This window comes from Callospermophilus lateralis, chromosome X (genome assembly GCF_048772815.1).
Source record: "Callospermophilus lateralis isolate mCalLat2 chromosome X, mCalLat2.hap1, whole genome shotgun sequence".
NCBI lineage: Eukaryota > Metazoa > Chordata > Mammalia > Rodentia > Sciuridae > Callospermophilus > Callospermophilus lateralis.
This window is the reverse complement of record NC_135325.1, coordinates 109,011,245-109,033,084: the sequence shown is the minus strand read 5'-3', so window position 1 is coordinate 109,033,084 and position 21,840 is coordinate 109,011,245. Positions and strand designations below refer to the sequence as shown.

Here is a 21,840-nt window from a genome sequence, read left to right as displayed (position 1 = left end):
CTCTTTTCCCTGCTTCCCTCCTTTCTTCCCTCCCTTCTTCCCTTCCTTCCTTCTTTCCTTCTTCTGTCAAGGTGATTAACAGTAGAACCAGTTACAGAGGGAGACTATTGAAAAAATTTGGAGAGGTTGCCAATTTATTCTTCATTCATTCAAAGGAAAACTGAGAGGCAAAGTAAAGGAAGGGGGGCAAAGTTTAAGTATGGGGGATTTGGCAATTATCCATACAAAACGGAGGAAGGTGGATAAAACATTTTCTCTTTTTCTTTCTTTCTTTTCTTGCACTTTTTGGTCTCTCAAGTCTCTATGGCTTCCCCAGCAAGATGAAGAGCCTTGTGGTGGGCGGGGATCCTTCTCCACAGTGTTGTAGAGCCATCAAGCAGGCCAATAAAATAAAAGGCTGCAGATGTTTTTCTCTGTGAAAAAGGGATTGGAACAGTTACTGAGTAACTGTTTTTCTGTTAATGTTGATATATCTTCAGTCATAGAAAATGAACACAACAAGACTGACAGCTTTAGCTCTAATATGCTTTACTTAAAGGAATGCTGGGGTGCGGGGTGGGGAAGGATCTGATATCTCATCGGTTTTTGCGAAAAGATAGACTCACACAAGTGACAGAACAGGAGGGAGGTAAAAGAATAAAATTAAGTAGTGTAAAAGTCACCAAAGGGAAAAAAAAGTACAAAAATCAAAATGTTAGACATAAACTTTGAAGGAAGCAAGTACAGAAATGTTTCTGTAATATAGATCTTAGGGAAATGTGTAGACAATGTGGCATAAAATACTTCAGTCCCAGAAACATCTATTCTTGAACTGTTTATTTATGAAATAATTTTAAGAGTCAGGCATGGTGGTACTTGCCTGTGGTTCCAGCTACTCCGGAGGCCAAGGCCAGAGGACCACTTGACTCCTTGAGTTTAAAATCAACCTCGGCAACAAGGAAGTCCTAAAAAATCAATTTAACAAGTTTTAAAAAATTATGTTATGCATTTAATACCAGGGATCTGTTCTTCTGCTGATTCTTAAGATCCAGCAAGCTTGGAAAGTTTTCTCCTGTGATGTAGTAGCAAGAATTTTTTCAGAGTGCAGAAACAGCACTGAATGTTTAGATTCGCAAGACAATTAATGAAAAAGAAAGAAGAGGATGGGGGTGGGGTAAAAGATTGAAATTTTGAATTTGTAATAAATAATTGTATTTATTTTTGATCCTCTTGCTCCTAAAATTATTTAAGGTAGCATAGTTAAAAAATAAATAACAAAAGTATATTGAATGTTTACTGTCAACTTAAAACTATATATATATATATTTTTTTTTCTCATTTAACAGAACAATTGCATGAGGTGGGAACTACTGTTGTTATCTCCACTTTACAGATGAGGAAATTGAGACTCAGAGAGGTTAAGCTAAGAAAGGGAGCCAACTGAGGGTCTCTGCTCTTGTTCTCTATATTGTTATCAAACACCAAAGGAAACCAACAAACCCAGAAACAACCAAAAAAAAAAGTACAATTAAAGAGAAGAAACTGAGATGAAGGGGCAATGAAGAAGAAAAACGGGCAAAGCTGGGTTGAGGTAATATGCATCCATTAGAAGTGGGTCTCCTTGCTTGCTTCGACGCACAGCACATATAATAAAATTGGAACAATACAGAGAAGATTGAATGGCCCCTGTGCAACAATAACACACGAATTCATGAGGCAATCCATATTTCTGCTAAGTGCAAACAAATCTATGAATGTATATTGTTTTACAAAAAGAAGTGTGGGGCTGGGGATGTAGCTCAGTGGGGTGGAATGCCAGCCTAACACGCATGAGGCTCTGGGTTCCATCCCCAGCACCACACACATTTTTTTTAAAAAATAAAGTTTTAAAAAGAAGTGGGCCACAAATTTGGCTCTGAGCTTTCCAACAACCAAAGAAAAAAGAGGAAACATGTCTGGATTCATAGCATCCATAAGATAAAAGCAAATGTGCATTTTTGGAGAAAAACAATTTATGCTAGAATTTCCTAAGACAGATGTCCCCTTGTGAATCTTCAAAAAAAAAAGGGGGAGAAATGCTTCTACAGAAAGGATTTTCGAAGGACTTAATTTTGTATTATTTTCTTTTTAAAACTGAGAAAGCAAATGTTTAATAAAGGAAATGATTTAAATATGGATTATAATATTATTCCCTCATAAATATGTTTTATAGTTCACACTTTTTATAATCAAATAACTAGATGTGAAGTTTCTGTCCTTGGAGATCTGAAAGAAAAAAATGACTATTTCTCGGGCTTGGATGCCTGAAGGCAAGGACGGGCTTAAGGGGGCCCCTTCCAACTCTGGGGCTGAGATTCTATACTTCTATAGCTGTGCAAACACTTCTACCTGGGGCAGCTTAACTAGTCTTAAACCTAAAGGTTCAGCCACAGCATGGCCATGAATGCTTCCATTGTGAGAATCCTTTTTGATAAAAATAAATGTTTGAAAAATACACACACATGTACAATAAAGCAAAACCTCCACAATATTTGGGATTAAGACACACCCAAGTAAGACATTTGCAGAAACAAAAGTTGTACTTAGTAAATGCTTGTCACTGGGGATGGAGAGTCAGCACTTAGGCACCACTCATTTAGCTTTGGAGCATTTGCTCAAGTCCTTTGTGTCTTAGATGTCAAAGAAATCTTTTCTAAGGGAACCATCAGCACCACCTCAGGGGTGATGTTTTAAGCCTAATGTGAAAAAGAGAGCTTCTCTAAAACTTCTTATATGATTAACATGGTTGAATGCCCTTTATGACAAAGCATGGGGTGTGCAAATAAAATTCTCTTCAGGAAGAGGTCCCCCCACTTTTTTTTTCTTAAATAATTTCTTACCAATGCAACTAAGAAAATAGCCTTTAAATTTTGGGGGGTGGGAGAAAGAGGTTGAGGGACATATAGCTGTGCAATTTTGACTGATCCAACTGATTATGAATTGGGTCAAACTGGCTTCCTTGCTGTGTCCTGAGACTGAGACCCATAAAAGGTGAACATCAAGTTAACATCCCTGTGTGTGTTTGGGAATGTTAGGTGGCGATGGCTAATACAAGCACTGGCATGTCCAGGAAGAAGTCACACGGGAGGTTTCTCTAAGAAAGAACAGAGGTGCTTGTCTCTACAAAGAGGGACATAGTTATGCCCCTGTCAAGTGAAAGACTTCATCCTTACAACAGAAGGTGTCACCCTCTGGAGTGCTTGATGGACTGCTACTCTAACAGGTTTTTCCCTTTATAAACAGAGTCCAGCCGCTTTGGTCTTATCTACTTGATTCTAAAATAGCTCGTCAATTTAATAGCATTCAGGTTGTTTATGCACACACAAGGCCCTTTGAAAATAACCCTTTTCATGTCGCCAAACAGGCATTTTGAAATCAACTAATTGGATGGTTGTCTGAATTCAACTCGTTGTTTTAAAAATAACCAGTTGTTCCACTGAATTACATTTTTTTACCCCCAAGCCAATTGGTGTGTAGACAGAGTTTGAGTCAATCCAGATGGCTGGCTGCATTTTTGACTTGAACTGACTGGATGTTTTGTGGTCAGATATATACAGCTCTTGATAGCCACTGGGGAAATGGAGTAGAAGGGAAGGAAGGTGTAGGAAAGTTAGGAGAAATTATATCAACAAGTTTCCATCTTGAGTGCTATGGATCCAGACATTTTCTGCAATCAATCCTTTCTCCCCCTCAAAACACACACACACACACACACACGCTTGCACACGCGCATGCACACACACGCATGCACGCACGCACACACATACTTAAGAAAACAGAAATAAAGTAATAACATCCCTCCCAGCTGGCTCTGCTCACGGCTGTGGGTCTTTTCTTTCTTTCTTTCTCTCCATGAATTTCTTCACTGCTTGGGTGGCCTGTGGAGGGATTCTGGCAACTCAGCTTCATTGGTTTAGCTCCCTCTTAGGCTGATTTTCCTTCCTGTGGGGAGCTCTCTTTTGAGGGGCTCAGTGTTCTTCTTAGTCTGTTAAAGGCAAGGCAGGAAGAGGAGGGTTTCAGTCAGACCTGCATCCCTAAGTCCAAGCATGAGGCCTGACTCTGACCCACGGAACTGCTTTTCCTGAGGGAAGTTGAGAATTTCCTGTAGTGAATGTAACCAGTTCACTCTACCCAGGCATTACTGCTACACGTTGAGAAATTCCTAGTTTTGTATCATCTATAGTCCCCATAATTAGCTGTCAAATTCCACTGGTCTGAGGAAGGGCATTTTAGATGCTTTCAAAGGCTACTTCTTTTGGACTTATCATTTTGATTTCTTCATTTACCTCATTGAGAACAGGATGAAAGTTGAGCAGAGAGACTTTAACTTGAACCACTTACGCTTAGGTTTTTCACTTACAAGAAAGAAAAGGTTCTCTAAACATTTGAAATCGAGCTATAAGGGAGATTTCCAAAATGTCTGCCACATTTTTCCCACAAATTCTGAGTGAATTGTATGACACAAAATCTTTCCTACTGCTCACATTGAAACTTTTCTATCAGTGAAGTGAAGAACACAAAAGAATATTCTGAACCTCATCCTGTCTATACTGTCCCCAACTTTTTTCTCTCATCTAGTAAATTCCAAATTGGCATGTTTTTCATAACATGTCATTTTTCATGCCTGGCTCTTTAAGGTGAGTATTGATTCCCCTGAGCCTTTCAAAGACATCTGGATTACATTCAAAAGTTTTTGTCTATGACATTTAGGTTTTTAAAGCATCGCCACATGGCTTTTGGGGATTATATTTTTTTAGGCTTGAGGTATGGTTCTGTCTTCATTGCTGACCTGCTATGTGACCTTGGGATCATCACTTTACCTCTCTGAACTTTAGAGGCTTTTTAATCAATAATATGAAGTAATAATAATACTTGCTTTCCCAGCCTATCTCATGATGGTCTTTGAAAAGAGCAATCTGAAAAAAGTAGAAGAAAGCTCTTTGTGAAGCTAGGTGCCATGGCACACACCTGTAATTCCAGCAACTTGGGAGGCTGAAGCAGGAGGATCATAAGTTTAATGCAGACTCAGCAATGTAGTGAGACCCTGTCTCAAAATTTAAAAGCAAAGCAAAAAAAAAAAAAAAAAAAAAGAAAAAGAAAGAAAAGAAAAGAAAAATGAAGCCCTTTGTGAGAAGATCTGAAGCCTTAAACAAATGTAAGAGATTTTTAAAAGGATAACAATTTAACAGGGATTATTAAGGGATCCTGGAAACTTGGCCCTTCCTTCTCAGATCAAAAGGTTGTTTGTCAGGTCCCCAAATTGCACCATGTGTCATCATTACTTTAATCCCTGTTTGTTTTTGGATTGAAATACCCCAAAAGAGTAAATTCTAAGGAAAAAAAACACACACTATGAATGAATATACTGTCTCCATTTTGAGAATCAATAATAATACTGTATTGCTCTAAAGAAAAGAAAACTTGGCAGACTTGAAAATTTTTTTATTATCAGTGATACTATGAATGTGTTAAAGTACATCAGTAATATATGTTCTGTTTGTAGCAAGATTAAGGTGAGAAATAGAGATCTCTCTGGATTTCAGAATCATGACTGCTTCAGGTATGAATATTGCTCACAGAAAGATTCTCTGATTTTTTTCATCTAAGGGTCAAGAATTAAACTGTGTCTGTGAAAATACACAAAAGGACAATAGGCAATTCCATCTTTTATTCTTTGATCTTTCTCTTTAACTGGCTCATTTTTTCCTATCCTTGAATGGTATAGGGATATTTGATAAGCCCCAGATGGTTAGGAAGCATACAAAATCCTGCTTTATATTATCATCTTGTCTAGTTGCTTGCATGTGATCAAATGACCTTTTGGCCATAGGAACAGTTACACAGAGAAAGATGAACTTTCCCTTTCATGTGTGGAATGAATAAATGTGTTCCCTTTACATGTATACTATTAGCTGAGAGATTGCCATTGTATCCAGTTGTCAAGAAATCATTGGTATTTTTCCTCTAAAGAAGAATCACTTCATTGCCTAGCATTGAACATAGAAAATAAAAGTAAATATGGTGTGATATTTCCATAAAGCAGTCAATTAGAAAATGTCTGAGTATATGTGAGTATGATTGTGAAGTTTAAAATTAGGGTAGATCCGGCTGCAAGCTTGAGTTTAAAAACTTTTTTTTAGAAGTGAATTTGAGCTCCTGTAGTTACATCCAGGAAATACGAGCCATTACTAAGGCTGGGAATTGAGGGTAAGGCCAAAAATAAGGTCTGGAAATGTAATTGTAATTGGGGAGGCCAAGCGGCAGAGGTTAAGCCCTGGGAAATGGAAAGGTAAATTGGTGTCTAAGAATTCCTGGGCCTGTGGCAGGTCTCCTGCTGGACACAGGCCATGGTCAAACACTGTTTAGCCCTCATACCCTCCACATGGGCATGTTTTAAGGAGAAAATGTAGTAAGATTGAGCTGGAGCCAAGACTGTGAAGTTAAAGGAGAACCTCTGAGAGTGTATGGCCCCTTAAAATGTACCAATCTGCAAACCCTTGATAATCTGGACTCCCCAAGGCAGGCATTGTGGCAAACCCGACAATGAGCTTTCAACCAGAAATGCAGTATCTCAGTCATGCTTAATTTTTTTAAATGTTAAAATCAAATGTGGCTAAGGACCATGAGGATAAGAATTTTGCCCTCCTCACTTTATCACCAGTACTTAGAAAATAGTGATAGTTCCATAATTATGTGTAGTAAGTTAATAATAATAAAAAATTAAATAAAGTAATGTTTGCTAAAATAAACAAAAACAAAACTGGCTTTGATGGCCTTGAAAGAAATAGCCTTTAGGAACTGGGAATTGTGGCACATACCTATAATCCCAGCTACTTGGCAGACTGAAGCAGGAGGATGGCAAGTTCAAGGCCAGCTCCGGAAACTTGGCAAGACTCCATCTCAAAATAAAAAATAAATAGAGTTGGGGATGTAGCTCAGTGGCAGAACACATCCGAGTTCAATCCTCATAGAGAGAAAGAAAAGAAAAGAAAAGAAAAGAGGGAGGGAGAACGAGAGAGCGAGAGAGAGTACACATGAGCACCTTAAGGGTAGCATGATAATGTGAGTCCTACAATGTACAATGTACACTTATATTATGTCTGGTCTTCTCAAAGAACTTGCAAGGTTATAATTTCTATGGCATACAAAGAAGCTAAAGGAATTTTATAGTGGACACTAGAATACCTACTACCTATATTCTATAATTAGTGTTGTATTATACTTGTGTTATCATATATATCTATGTATCTATCCATTCATTGACCAAGGTCAAATTTTTCTAATTGCAGCAATAGTGCTTTACATGAGATCTACTCTCTTAACAAAATTCTAAGTGTGCAACCCGTTATTGTTGACCATGAAAGTACAATGTTGTATAGAAGATCTCTAGAGTGTATTCATCATGCTTGACTGAAACTGTATGCCTCATTTCCCTGTTTTCCCAGCTCTTAGCAACCACCATTCTATGCTATACTTCTATACTTGACCATTTTAGATGTCTCATGCCAGTGGAATCATGCAATATATATCCTTTTGTGTCTGAGTTATTTCACTTAGAATAATGCCCTCAAGGCTCACCCAGATTGTCAAAAGTATCAAGATTTCCTTCTTCTTTTTACATATATTACATATATATGTATTTCACATTTTCTTTATCCATTCTTCTGTCCATGGTCATGTAGCTTGTTTTCACAAAATGGGAATGCTTATAATCTCTTTGAGATCTTCCTTTCAATTTTTCTGGATAAATACCCAGATGTGGGCTAGTAGTTTTGCTTTTAATTGAAGAACCTCCACACTGTTTTTCATAGCTGTCATACCATTATATTTTTCCACAAACAGTGTGCAATTTTCCAATTCCTCTGCAAACTTGCTAATACTTGCTATCTTTACAAGGTTAAATTTTTAATCCTTGTTTTGTAAGTGAAGGCTCAGCAGATAAGGCCATTTGCCCAAGGTCACCCAGCTAGTAAGTAACAGAGTTGGAATTTGGACCCAGGACTATCTGTTTCTGGAATTTAATCCCATTCCACAACACTGTGCTGACTCTTGTGATCACTGTGTTGCAACAGAAGTTAAAGCAAGTCAACTGGAGAGTGAGTTGAAATTCACTGGAGGTTGAAGTTGAAACTAAAGGAACAAGCTTGGAAAGGCTAGTTTAGTCTTTGCTAACAGAATTATGATTTGTAAAGAGCAGAATAATTCAGAAAAACAAATCCATACATTACACCATACATTAAAGAAGAAGTGAAAAATTACCTGTTGCTAATATTTTTAAGAAATAGAATTTCATGATGTGCAGATGATCCAGTAGAGATCCAGTTCAAGGTCTCACTATTTCTGTAAATTCACATCATACAAAAATTGAATATGATATAACAAAGCATCAAGGATAAGTTAAGTTAGATTTCATATACTGTGCTTACTAAAGCAAGGAAATGTGCAATATATTTCAGAAAGATTTCCATAGAAAGGATTGACACAGGTTTCTCAATAAGGAAAATTAATAATAAACACTCCTGAAAGTTTACTATCATTATATCCAAACATAATAATCTGTTAGATCTCCATACAGTCAGATTTAGATAAACATAGTTTCTTACCTCTAGTACTTTAAAATCTTGAAGAGTAAATATCAAAACCTTAGTTGTTTAAAAATTTTAATGAGTTAATTTAAAAATAACTGATTTAGATTTCTGGTAAGAAAAAATATGATAAATGAATGTGCCCTACTCTTGCAACATTGCTGTCAACAAGCATTACTATCTTGCTCATTAGGAGAAAATTTAGATTTTTAATGTTGTTATGCAGCACTTTGATTAAGCAAGATACCAATCCATCCAGAAATATTTCTTATTTCCTATGGAGCCATGACTGAGGTTTGTGTTGTGAGGGATGTAGTTTGTCATTCATTCAACAATATGTATTGGGGCCTACTGTGCTCTAGGCACTGTTCTAGATGCCACATACAGAAATATAAGATTCTTCTCAGAGAGTTCAAAAGCATAGAAACATAAATGCTTGAGGTAGGAGGAACCTAAGAGAGAATATGGTCTACCATCTCAATTTACAGTTGAGGAAGATGTGGTTCATAATGTTAAGTTACTGATCTAGGGCCATAATTCTCAGAGTGGCAGAACAAGAACTACAAACTAACTCATTTGACTGTTGAACCTCTGCTCTTTTGATTATTCGAATCTATTTGGGAAGTTGGAATACTCCCCCATTAAATGACTTCAAAACAATACCAGACCAAAAGCTGCTAACAAACCATATGGCATTAAACTATAAGTTTAACAGGAGTTAGAGAAGGACTGGAGACATCCAACAGAGCATAAATCTTCTGACTAATGACATGCCATTTATTTATGGCAAAGGAGACTTGCTATGCTTCTGACATGCAGTGAGGATGAATGAGATGAAGGCATTCCAAGGAAGCAGTACTTCCCTCTGGATATTATCATCTTGCTCTAAGGGGAACATTTGGATACACGGCTAGCATCTCTTTCATTTGTAACAGAAAACATGATATAAATTATGGGGGAAATAATTGATAAAATAATATATGAAGGGACTGGGATTGTGGCTCAGTGGTAGAGTGCTTGCCTGGTACATGTGAGGCACTGGGTTCAATCCTCAGCACCACATAAAAATAAATAAATTAAATAAAAGTATTGTGTACATCTACAACTAAAAAAAAATAAAAATAATATATGAAGGCTATGGAGTTCAACCTCTGTTTGTAATTTATACCAAGATCTTCTGAGAGGCAGAATCTCATGGAAACCATATTTTGTTTCTTCTGAGTATTTCTTGGATAAAAGTGAGCCAAAGGAGAAAAGAATTCCTGTGTGATTTTTTTATGGGAAAAAATGTTTTGTTAGAAGTTTATCTTCAAGAAAAATACTATAATCAGAAAGTTTTTATGTGTTGTGAGTGTAAAAGGAATTTTGCATAAATAGGGATGTGGGGATTTGTTTTTGTAAAGAAAAGCATCGCAGAGCTTCATTGGAAAACATTTACTACATGGCTATCGTGGGCCAAAATACTGTGTACCTAACAGGGCAATGCTTTCAAACTCTGTGATGAAGGATCAGTTTATTTTCTTTTTCTTTTTCCACCAGATATGGACAAATAGTTTGGGAAAATATAATTAAAAATGAATTACTAGAAAAACTGAAAAAGAAATACAAAATGTAAGGCCATTTAAAACAATAATTAGATTCCACAGGCAGGCCAACTTGTCATGTGTTTACAAGTGACAACAATATCAACTTGCTATAAAAGTTTCTCACTACTTACTCTCAATATTTTTACTTAAACTTGTCACAGACTGGTAGCAAACAGTGCATACACCAGTACAATTACACGGACTACATTTTGGGGAGAGGTGTGTTATAGGAAATACAGAGAATAATTGTATGAATCCCAGTTAAAGGTCTAAAGTTATGGTGGAGACAAAAAATATAAACATGCGTTTGCTGCACAATGTGGCAAGTGTTGGTATAGCAAGTAGAGCCTGAGCCTGGTTGGGAGGGTATGATATTGCTCTTGCCCACCTTTGGCTACAGCTCCCAACCATACTGCCTTTCTAGAACAAAGTTCCTAACATATAGCCTTTATGATAACTAGAGTTGGGGTGGTGCTGGGGATAGCCTTTTCTTATAATATGCTACTTTTGAAATTCTTCACAACTTGGGACTATGTATGGTGCATGGGGGGTGAGATGAGTTGCTATCTGTAATGGTGGCTTTGATTTCTTCCTTTATGTTGCTAGGAATAGGAAAGGACCTTGATACAAGTGAACTTGTTAAGAAGACGACTTTTAAATACTGTTGGCTTATTGAGAGTCAGGCTCCAGGGCCTAAAGACCTAGAAAAACTTGTTGAAATTACTTAGAGGTTCTATACACTATACATCAAAATAAATATGTTATCTGTGTTTTTTTGGTCCACAACATTTGAAAGCAAAACAAAGAGTGTGTGATTTGCCATGTGGCAAAGAAAGTCATGCCTTGGGCATTACAAGTGTTTGAATTTAAAACTACTATTCTAAATCACCAAACTACAAACCACTTGAATTTTTATAGACAACCAAATATCCTATGCAGAAGACACAAAATGTTACATGTACATACAGTATATCTATCCAATCAAAACTAAATCAATAGACTAGGCATACAAAAAAATTTCCTATTTTTTTATATCCTTTGTACAAACAAAGACTGAAGAGAATAATTTTTATTTGCAGTAATTAACATGATACCACAAATAAACATCTGAACAGTTTTTTTTTTTACAAGTCTTGGACTTTGACCTATAGAGCCTCTATATTTTGTGGATTTAGTAAGGGCAAAGCATAGTCCCTGATCTGAAGACAGGCTAGCCATCTACAACTCACAATGCAAGCATCTCAGCGGAATCTAGTAATTTTCCATACACACTGAGCCAAATTCTGCTTGGGATTATTATGCAATTTTCAAAATGGCTTTAAGTCTTTCAACTTACAAAGTTACCATTTACATTGCACTGGCCTGCTGGCTGGGATGAATGAATGAACACTCTTTCCCAAAGGACCATAATTCATTCTCTGATCATAGCTTATACATTTGGGAGAATTGGGATCAGTGTGCCTGGCGCCTCCCCTCCCCTCTGCCCCACAAAGGAGTCATACACTGCAAGAGAAGAGGAGACAAAGTGGCTGTGTGCCATTGAGCACAGAGGTGTGGCTCGGGAGGTGTTGACTGTGAGCAGCACCAGCCTAACATATAAGCAACTGTCTACATGATGTGATTTCAGGTGCACCAAAAAAGGCCTCATTGCCCCTCAGTTTAAACACTCCCTTCCCACTGGCGGATGCCTGGAATTCCACAGTTTTTAGAGCTCTGTTCCTTTGGTTTAAAGCTTTGATCCCTGTTAAAATACTCATACCCCTGGGTGGGCAGCTCCATTATATCCTATCAACCATAGACACTGTGAGTAGATGAGTTTTAAAATTTCTTCTCTGAAAGCACGTTTTGAGAGTAGGGTTAAGGGCAGAAGATACTGCATACCTGAGGGGGACAGGAAGAGGAGAACATCACCTGGGGGTGGGCAAAGGGAACTGGGCCCAAGACAAACAATGTGTGCGTGTGTGGCCGTGTGCATGGCTGTGTATGAGCTCCTCCCATGGCGGCAGCTGTTGAACACCCTTTCTTAACCCTCTCCCAGAAAACTTGATTTATGCTGCTTTTGGAGCCATGGAACCAGACTCTCCTCCCAGCTACAGCAAGATAATAGCTGCAAGCTACAGCTGGGAATTCTCGAATTCTTTCAAGCTGGAGACTAGGAGCAAAAGGTGAAGAAAAGTTCTTCTGTGCCTGCTGTGCTAGGTAGCCTTCCCCTGGGGTCCGAAGAGGAAAATGGCGTCCAACGGTGTTATCTAAATGCTTCCAACTGGGCCTGAAAGCACAGAGCCATGAATTGTCAAAGTGAACACTGTCTCAATCAGCACATCCTTTTGTATTTTCCAGACTGATTGTTTCTCTTTGTCTCTTCTTGCTGGAAGAGAGGGAATGAGTCATTGGCTCCATTCCTAATGTGAGGAAGAGAGCCTCGAAAGGTAACACAGTTGCTTATGTAAAATAGAAAATAAAAAACAGTCTTGTTTGGTTTTGAGAAGAGGTCTCACTATGTTGCCCAGGCTGGCCTCGAACTTCTGGGCTCAAGGGATACTCCCACCTCAGGATCTCAAGGAGTTGGAACTGGTGGCACACACCACGGTGCCCCGGCTAGGAAACCCAGTCTCATACTCACCCATCTGGACAGCATATAGTGTATAATGTAACAGATTTTATTCTTTTAGTTAAGAATTTTCTTTTCTTTTTTTTTTTTAGGGTCTGGAATCAAACCCAGGGCCTCCCACATATTAGGCAAGTGCTGTGCCACTGAGCTATATTCACAGCCCCTGGTTAAAGATTTTCATCAGCAAAATTTTGTGTCACTGAGTGGGGTGCTGTGGCTCATACCTATAGTTCTAGTGACTGGGAAGGCTGAAGCAGGAAGATCACAAGTTCAAGGCCAGCCTCGACAACTTGTGAGATCTGTCTCAAAATAAAAAATTTAAAAATTTTTAAAAATTAAAAAAATTTAAAAATGATCTGAGAGGGGCTGGGGTTGTGGCTCAGTAGCATTGCACTTGCCTGGCACATGTGAGGCACTGGGTTTGATCCTCAGCACCACATAAAAATAAATAAATAAAAATGAAGGTATTGTGTCCATGTACAACTAAAAAATATTTTTAAAAGTGGTCTGAGAATGTAGCTCAGAGGCAGAATGCTCCTGGGCTCAATTCCCAGTACCACATTATACACACAAAAATGTGTCACTGGGTAAGCAGAGGGGACAGCTGCCCACAGTGTTTCTACAAGCTTTCCTGACCAAAAGCCTGTTCCAAAGCCTAAAATCCCACTGTGAGAATCATCACTTGGGGGCTGGAAGGTTAGAAGTCTTTGAGAGGCACTTATAAAAATGGAACCACTCCTTAAGTGTAGCAAGTTTTATTAACTCTTACCTTAGGTTGGCTAAAAGCCCTGAAGTAGCTGCTCAGAGTGGGAGCAGAATCTACCAGGACAAAGAAATACTTCCCCAAACCTCAGAGCCAGTTTGCCTATGAATCCTAGGCGTTCACATACCACCCCACACATTTCACTGTATCTTCATCTTCTCAATACTTTTTAATATTTTCTATAAACAAGCTCACATTTTTATTGAAATAAATTTACCACAGCACTATCTACTTAGCTTTCCTAACAAAATCATGGTTTGAATGCACTAGTTTACATAGGCTTTTTCTAATACACCATTAAAATAAAAATGCATTACAATAAAACCCCAAAATGTCATTGTTCCACACAGTTCACTCGAAAAGCACTGGTCTAGTTCACACAAAGTGTATTAGATGTAAAAGCATATATTAAAAAGAAGTCACAGTTCTCCTTTCCAGGTACTCAATACCCAGTAGTTGAAAACAACTGTTGCCTTTGTAGTTAGTTGCATGAGCTCTGGAAGATCATGAATTTATGGGAGGTCATGTCTTCCTCTGCGAGGTCATGAAATTCAATCAATGCTTGCCTTCCAATCTGCCCTTTGGTCACAGGGCTCCACAGGTGGAACATATCAAACTCACCAGCCAAATTATGACTCTTAATTGGTGTTTCTTTTAAAGTGGATATGTCATTTGTCAAATGTTCAATGCAGGCGCAGGTCTAGCCCCAGGCAAAATTATGAAGTAGGAGAAGAATGCCAGATACATAGGCCGCCCTCAAATGTTTGTTGAAAAAAGAGGCAATGAGCCCTCCATCCTTGACTCCTCTCCCATCCCCCACATGCACTAGGTCACCATGCTTTTTTACTTCTACCTCCTCAATATCTGAGACATTTTTACCCTTCCAAATCTCCTCTGCCTCAGGCCTTTATCATTTCTTATTCAGATTCTTTTCACAGCCTTTCAACTGGTCTTCTTGTTTCCAACCTTGTCCCTTCTCCAAACCATTCTGCAAACCACTGTTGGAGAGATCTTTTAATAAGACAAATATGATCATGTCACCACCCCTCGTGAATTATTTCCGCAGGATCCTCTGCATGGCTTTCAGATTCTGCATAATCTGTCCCTTGCTTGCCTCTTCCACCTTAATTCTTTTTAACTCTTCAGCCTGAAACCATTACTCGCACCTCCCATCCTCCAAATGGGCCATGCCAGGCCTCTCCTCTTTGTTCAGACTGCTTCCTTTGCCTGGGCACCCTTCCCCCCATCTTTTCTCACCTCAATTCCTACTGGTCTTTTAAGTCTGAGTTTAGGGCATCATCTCTTCTGGGATTCTTTCTCTGATCCACCCTCTCATCCCTTAGAACTCTATCTTAGCACTTACCACACAATGCTTTAACATTTTGTTTGGTTGTATTCCACATTAGATTTGCAGTTCTTTGAGATCAGATACTATAGGCTAATCTTAGTATCTTTGTTGTCTGTATCCCACAATATCTTGCACATAGTAGGAGTTAAAATATTTGTTACTGAGTGAACAAATGAATAAATGAATGACTGAATTTTTTAGTGAACTTCCTCTTCCTTTGCCTCTTTTTTTTAGCCCACAAGTCCTGGGACACAATCTCCTCTCTCCTGGCCTGGCACAGGCTAGACAATTCTTGTTGTTGCAGCTCTTTTTTTTTATCTATTTCTCCAAACTTACTTTCACCTAGGTCAGAAACAACACAATCATATGATAAACGAATTCACACTGAGGTGTTAAGTCATTTTATCTTAGAAATACTTATTGAGTTCCTACTAAGCACAGGCATTGTGCTAAATTGTTTCCATGCATGTGGGGGTCACAAAGGGAATCCACCCTTAATGACTCCTACTTAACAACACATAGGTAACAACTAAATGTATTCCTAATCTGAGAGGTATTTTTGTTTGTTTGTTTTGGTTCTGGGGATTGAACTCAGGGCCTTGGGCATGCTAAGCATGCACTGTACCACTAAACTATACCCCCCGGCCTGTCTGAGAGGTATTTTCTAATGAATTAGGCTGGCTGTAAGCCCTCGGTTATTTCACCGTCACCAGTTATGCTTTGCTTCATGAATAGTTACCCAAAAAGACTATCCTGCAGGAGATAGATTCTCTTAACATCCCGGGATCAAGTGTTTTCTCTGATTTTGTGTGGTTCTATTGAATGAAACCTAGCAAGCCACAAGGGCTTCCGGACTTTTTAGGTGAAAAGAAGAGGTAGGCTGTGAAAATCCCAGAGGTCCCCAGCTGCTCCTGAACGTGACTATTTGGGGGTTGGCTTCAAGAACTCGGCCAGAGCTGCGTTGGGAAAACGATTCCCGGGAAGCCTCTCAGAAAGCAGGATGAGGAGGTGGATTTTGCTCGAAAGAAGACGTTGTGTGGCCCTGGTGGCCAGAATGATCCGGATCTGGCTAGGAGAAGGCCTGTGATGAAGCAGAGTGGCACCTAATGCAGGGACCCCCACCCACTCCGAGAAAGGATGGAAAGGTTGCAAAAATCCTAAAGGGAAAAGCCCTCCCGGCTGTAGGCCAATGAGCGGCGGGAAGGAGGAGTGAGGCTGGGGAACTTCTCCCAGAGCCAGTCAGAGAGGATGGCTGCTGGGAAGCCAATCAACGCTCCCGAGCCTGCAGCCCCTCTGCAGTAGTTATGCCAGAGCGCCCTGTGTAGAGAGGCAGCGAGCGGGCAGCTGGGCTGGGCTGACGGGAGCCATCACACTTGTTCCGCATCCCCTTACTCGCGCCTCCGCGCCGGGTCCCGGAGCCTCAGTGGCCCTGTGATTACTGCCCTCTCCACTCTGCGCCCCGCAACCCCCAGGCTAGCCGCGGCACGATCGCCGCCGCCCCCTGTCCGCGCGACTTGCCTCGCCCCGCCCCGTCCCTCCTTGCCCCGCCCCACCCCGGTCAGCCCCGCCCCGCCCCGCGCAGCCGAGCGGTTCCCGCCCTCGCTCAGCGCCCAGGTAGCTGCGAGGAAACTTTTGCAGCAGCTGGGTAGCGCAGCACGTCTCTCGCTCCTCAGGGCCACTGCCAGGCTTGCCGAGTCTTGGGACTGCTCTCGCTCCTGCTGCCACTCTCCCGCGCTCTCCTAGCTCTCAGAGAAGCAGGATGGCCGGGACCGTGCGCACCGCGTGCTTGGTGGTGGCGATGCTGCTTAGCTTGGACTGCCCGGGACAGGCGCAGCCCCCACCGCCTCCGGACGCCACCTGTCACCAGGTCCGCTCTTTCTTCCAGAGACTGCAGCCAGGACTCAAATGGGTTCCCGAAACCCCCGTGCCAGGTGAGTAGGAGTCCCTTACGCGTTCCCCGCGCCCAGCAGGGAACCAAAGGGCGCGTGGTGGTTGTATCCCTAACGCGCTACCCTGTGGGGCCGCGGTCCTGCTCCCTGCCGCTGGGTACCTGGGAGTGGTCCGAGTGCCTGGGGCCTGGCCGACTCTACTGAAGGAGAGAAGCAGGGTCTGTGTGGACCGTGTCCCTGTGCCCCAGGCTCGTGTACTGTCAGGGAATGTGCTAGCGAGAGGAACGGCTGAGATCGCCTTCTCGCTAGCGCCCATTTTTTTTTTTTTTTGGAGGGCGGGAAGGTGGGAGCCGATTCCTTGGGCCCTAGTGAACCCGGGTCCCACAGTCAAGCTGGTGCCTCAGGAATTTTCCACCTTTGCTCACACGTATGTGTCAGCCTTAGCTGGACCGCGGCTCCGTCCATCCTTTCCCCAACGTATCCCCACGCCCTCCTCTCCTCGGTCGGGATTTCCGAGGCTCGCGGGCCCGAGTGTAGGCAAAGTTGAGGGCAGATCTCCGAATCCGCAGGGGTGGATGAAGACACGCCGAAGGAAACTTTTGAATAAGAGGGTTCCCAAAATAAAATAGTCTGAGCCTTTTCCTTCCACAGAGTCCCTTCTGTAGGTTGGCAAAAATCTCTTCAAAGACGGTGGTGCTGGCCTGCGGAGCAAGAGTCCAAAGATGATTTAACTCCTCCCCCTCCTAAATTCATCTGCTTTCTTGACAGACTAGACCCTGAAGGGGAGATGATTTTAGGTGGAGGAAAGTTTCTGTACGCCTGCCTTTTGTTTTGCACAATCAGATCGTGCTGTAAGGGCATATTTTAACCTTAGCTGAGGGCTGCCGCTGTCAACAGATGAATATTAATGGCCTTCTGTGATTGACTGTCCAGCTATTGGGCTCCTAAAGCTAGTCTCAGAATCCAATTAGGACAAGTTGCTATACTGACAATGCAGGCTAGACGAGTGGATCTCAAACAGGTTAATTTATCAGAGGTGCGCTCGCAAGAAACGGCCAGTTGAATTTGCAAACCGTAAGACGTTTGTGGCCTCTCGGTCTCTTTCAGACTAATGCATCCAGTGGGGCGCGCATCCCGCGCTTGAGAGAGGTGGGGAGCAGCCCTAGCTAAAACTTGGCTGGTGGCTCTCAACAAGTCAGGGAGGCGGGCCTGATGGTTGGACCAAGTTGTGAATGCGGATGCGCGCCCTGTGGGCGCTGCCAGCGAGCGTTCACTGGCAGGAGGTTACCTAGGCAGCCAGCGCGCCCTCAGCCTTTTCTTTAGGTTGATGAAAAGAGTGGAGCGAGCCTGCTGTTTAGTTGCAAAGGTAATTGGTCACCCTTTTTGGTGACTGAAATGCATTTGCGCATATGTTAAATATTGCTTTGCAGGATATCGCTCTAAGGGAGGGTAGAACTACCTCTTCCACTGTTAAGTGTTAATAACATACCACGTGGGCGTGTGCAGGAGCTGTAAGGGGCAACCTATGAATCAGTTCCACAGAGCTGAAACAACAGGCGAATCTCTGTCCCCTGGAAGTGCCATGGTAATTAGATTGCTAAGGCTACAGAACATGCTTTTGTTGATAATGTAAAAATTGGTCCTCACAGGCTGAGCCCCCACAAGATGAATGGGTCCAGGGTTGGGGTCGGGGCCACGTTTGGCTGATTCGAAGTGAGGGAGTAAAGGTGGTGCTTTAAAAGAAGAAAAAGACCATGGGGAAGCACAGATACTCATTTAGCAACCCCCCACTACATGCACACTTTTGCAGACGCTCACCCTTGCTCACCCTCCCCCAGCTCTCTGGCTGCCTGCCTCTTTGCAGCATCTGTATAAAAGTGTTAGGAGGGCCCACACACTGTGTGTATGAGATTTGGCCTGGGCTCACTTCCTCCTTCCCTTACTCCCAGCCTAAGGATGGTCATACTTATAAAGACTTATTTATAATAGTGATTTTTCATTTTCCTGTATTTCACAAACTCTAGAAGAAATCACTTTTCAAAGAGTTTTCACCATATAAATCCAACGTAATGCACTTCAGTTCTGTTTAACAAACATAAATGGTGGCGAACACCTTCTATAAGGCAGGAACCCTCCTAACATGCATTGGGGCAAATCCAGAATTCAAATATGGTGATACCCAGACAGCTACTATGTATCTTCAATTTTTCTGGGGCAGTGAAGATTTCAAATATTCTGTCCTGGTGTGAAACCATGTGTCCTGAATTTTAGTTGGGCAAATATGATGACTGTAGATATGGAAAACATGGTGAAAATCCTAATGTCCATGTGTAGAAAGAACTCATCAGTATTTCAGAGAAGAGATGATAATGGCAGACTAAATACAATGGCAAGTGCATAATTTCAAAGTGAATAAATGTGTAATTTGCTGCTGTCGTTCAGTGGTTGGAAATTGAAAGAGAGCTACAAATTATTTGGTAGTTATGAACCATCCTGATGACCGCTTGACTTCTACCCCCCCATCTATATTTTAAGCCATGTTCAAATTGCCTGCTGCACTGTGTTAATGCATTAAAGCTTTCTTTGTCCCAGATAAAATGAGATTCAGTCACAGTAAGGAGAAATCCTCAAGAATGTCCCGTTTCACTTAGGGGGAACATTTGGGATTGACTGCTAACTTGAGCCATTAGCAGAATTGGGTTTAGAGTGGATAAGACACTATATATATATATATATACACACACACACATATATATATATATATATACACACACACACACACAAGTTGTAGATTAACACACAGTATCTTTATTTATTTTTATGTGGTGCTGAGGATCGAACTCAGTGTCTCACACATGAGAGGCAAGCGCTTTACCACTGAGCTACAGCCCCAGCCCGATAAGGTACATTTCTTATGCTAATATGGATGAGACTAAATGGCATTTGAAATCAGCCAGCCTAAAAAAATAAATCACTGGTGCTGAAGGACTACGCTAGACTTCCACAAAGCCGATCTAAAGTCTTATAATCTCATGTTCCCATTTCTTTTAGAATGTTAAAAGGCACAGGATAGCAATTCTAAATAGTATGTCCCTGAAATTCATAGATCTCTTCATACCCCACTTTTTTTTTTTTAAGGATTTGTAACTTGGAAAGCACCACAGATGGAAACCAGGCACACAGAGTTAGCATTTGGCAGAAAAATCCATATAACTGACTTTCAGTGCAGCTCTTTTGCCCTTATTTAATTTAGAAAAATTCAGAAAAAAGCCAATGAGCTCATAAGTCTAGATGTTTATTTTGTTTTGCTTAACCTACCCACAGGCGCAATCAAGAATGGATACAATTTTAGGCAAGGGAAGTGAGCTAGTAATCAGACAATGATGTTTCCAATTGTCTCAAGGGAATGTTACAGAAGTCTGAAAAAAAATTCCTCTAAACAAAAATCAAGTGTAATTCACTTTATGAATGCCATACACCACTTTGTGTGTGTGTGTGGGGGGGGGTTGTAGGGGACGATGGGAATGAGAAAATCAAACAATCCATGGTAGTGTTGCAACTCCTAAAAGATTGAGGGATCTTGCCTTACAGGGCCTTGGAAAGTGCGAGAACCAATCCAGAAGGCCAAATGCCTGTTTCTATGGGTAAAAGCAGCCTTGAAGAACCAAAGATCGACTGGAAGTTTCTTGAAATAGATGAAACGGCATTAAAATAAAAAGCAACATTCTTGAAACAAAAAGAGAGTTTTCTTTCTTTCTTTCTTTTTTTTTTTTAAATGTGAGAACTAGCAACCGTATCTGGGTTGCCAGCTGTGGTTCCCCAATTAGTTTGAAGCAGTTAGCGGTCCTAATGTGGGGAGAGAGAATAAGAAGCGAGGTGTGGGAGGATTTTACTCTCCTGAGATTGCACTAGACATTTGGGTGAGCAGGTGATTTGTTAAAACTTTAGGAAAGTTGTTTTACCCCATGCTAACTTGGAACGGTGTAGAGAATTCTTTCAAATGTGGTCTGAATATATTTATTGTGCTAATTCTGATATTAGGACTGAGATGTGCTTAGAAGGAGGCATCAATGTGATGGAGGAGTTGGGTGATGAGTGGTAGGGCACCTGGTCTAAAAACAGTGAAGGACTGCCTGCTCCTTGGCAGGCTGTCTGTTAGGTGCTGGGGGTGCAGAAAGGAGGGAGACACAGCCCCTTTTGTCAAGGAGCTCACAGCTAGAGGGGGAGCACGCAAGTAAACAGGCTTCCCAGGAAACTTGTAGGATTAAATAGGGTGAAAAGGGCTAGAAAATACCTCCAGGAAATTGACTGAAATGGTCACAATAGCCAGCCTGGGCAAGGGAAAAGAACTGAAGAGATGAAGTGGGAGATAGGGAGAAGTCTCTTAATAGGGCCGCCATCTTAAAAAGAGTTTTCTTAATTCTTGGAGTAAATTCCATTCTGTAAGCATTAGGAAATACAAACAGAAGAAAATTTTGATGGATGCTAGATAACACAGATGGTGTTAGTTTTGCAATGTGTTTTTTTTTTTTTCTTATGGGCTGGTAGGTTGTATCCAATATTTTGATGCAATATTTTAAAGCATTCTGCTACTCCCATCTTTAGAGTTGCAATGTTTGCTGTTCACTGGAGCCTAGAAAAAGACTGCCTATTATCAACCTGAGAGAAAAGAGTCCTGGATTTGTCTGGTATGAGACAAGACAAAAAAAAATATGTTTTCTCCTTAAATGGCAGCTATCAATGATCATGCCAAGTTTAGTGTTTGATGCATATACAAAAGCATGGGTCTTAAGAGGTATCTTATTACTCATTTCTAAGAAAATTGAAGATAATCACTTATAACTTGTGCACACGATACATCATTTGGAAAGAATTTCACTGGGGATCATGTTGCTCAACTGAAAAGTTCTGGCATGCTGAATTTGTACATTTTTGTGAATGCTTCCTTTTACTCTGATCTCTAGCTTTTTTCTGCATATGGTTATTTGTATGTTTTAGATTATAAGCTTCTTAAAGGGAAAGCACCATATTTGAGCAGTG

General features: G+C 40.9%; 1 protein-coding gene and 1 non-coding gene across 2 annotated transcripts in view; both read left to right on the top strand.

Moving 5' to 3' along the window:
• The first annotated feature begins 1,604 nt into the window (after nt 1–1,604).
• LOC143639541 (U6 spliceosomal RNA) lies at nt 1,605–1,710 on the top strand. The gene has a single exon (XR_013154697.1). It is a non-coding gene; the product is annotated as a U6 spliceosomal RNA (small nuclear RNA).
• A 14,886-nt stretch (nt 1,711–16,596) lies between these two features.
• Nucleotides 16,597–21,840, top strand: part of Gpc3 (glypican 3) — a 391,686-nt gene continuing 386,442 nt past the window's right edge. Inside the window, exon 1 of the mRNA XM_077106976.1 lies at nt 16,597–16,842. Within this exon, the coding sequence (XP_076963091.1) occupies nt 16,671–16,842 (172 nt within the window). The 5' untranslated portion in view covers nt 16,597–16,670. The remainder of the gene's footprint in view (nt 16,843–21,840) is intronic.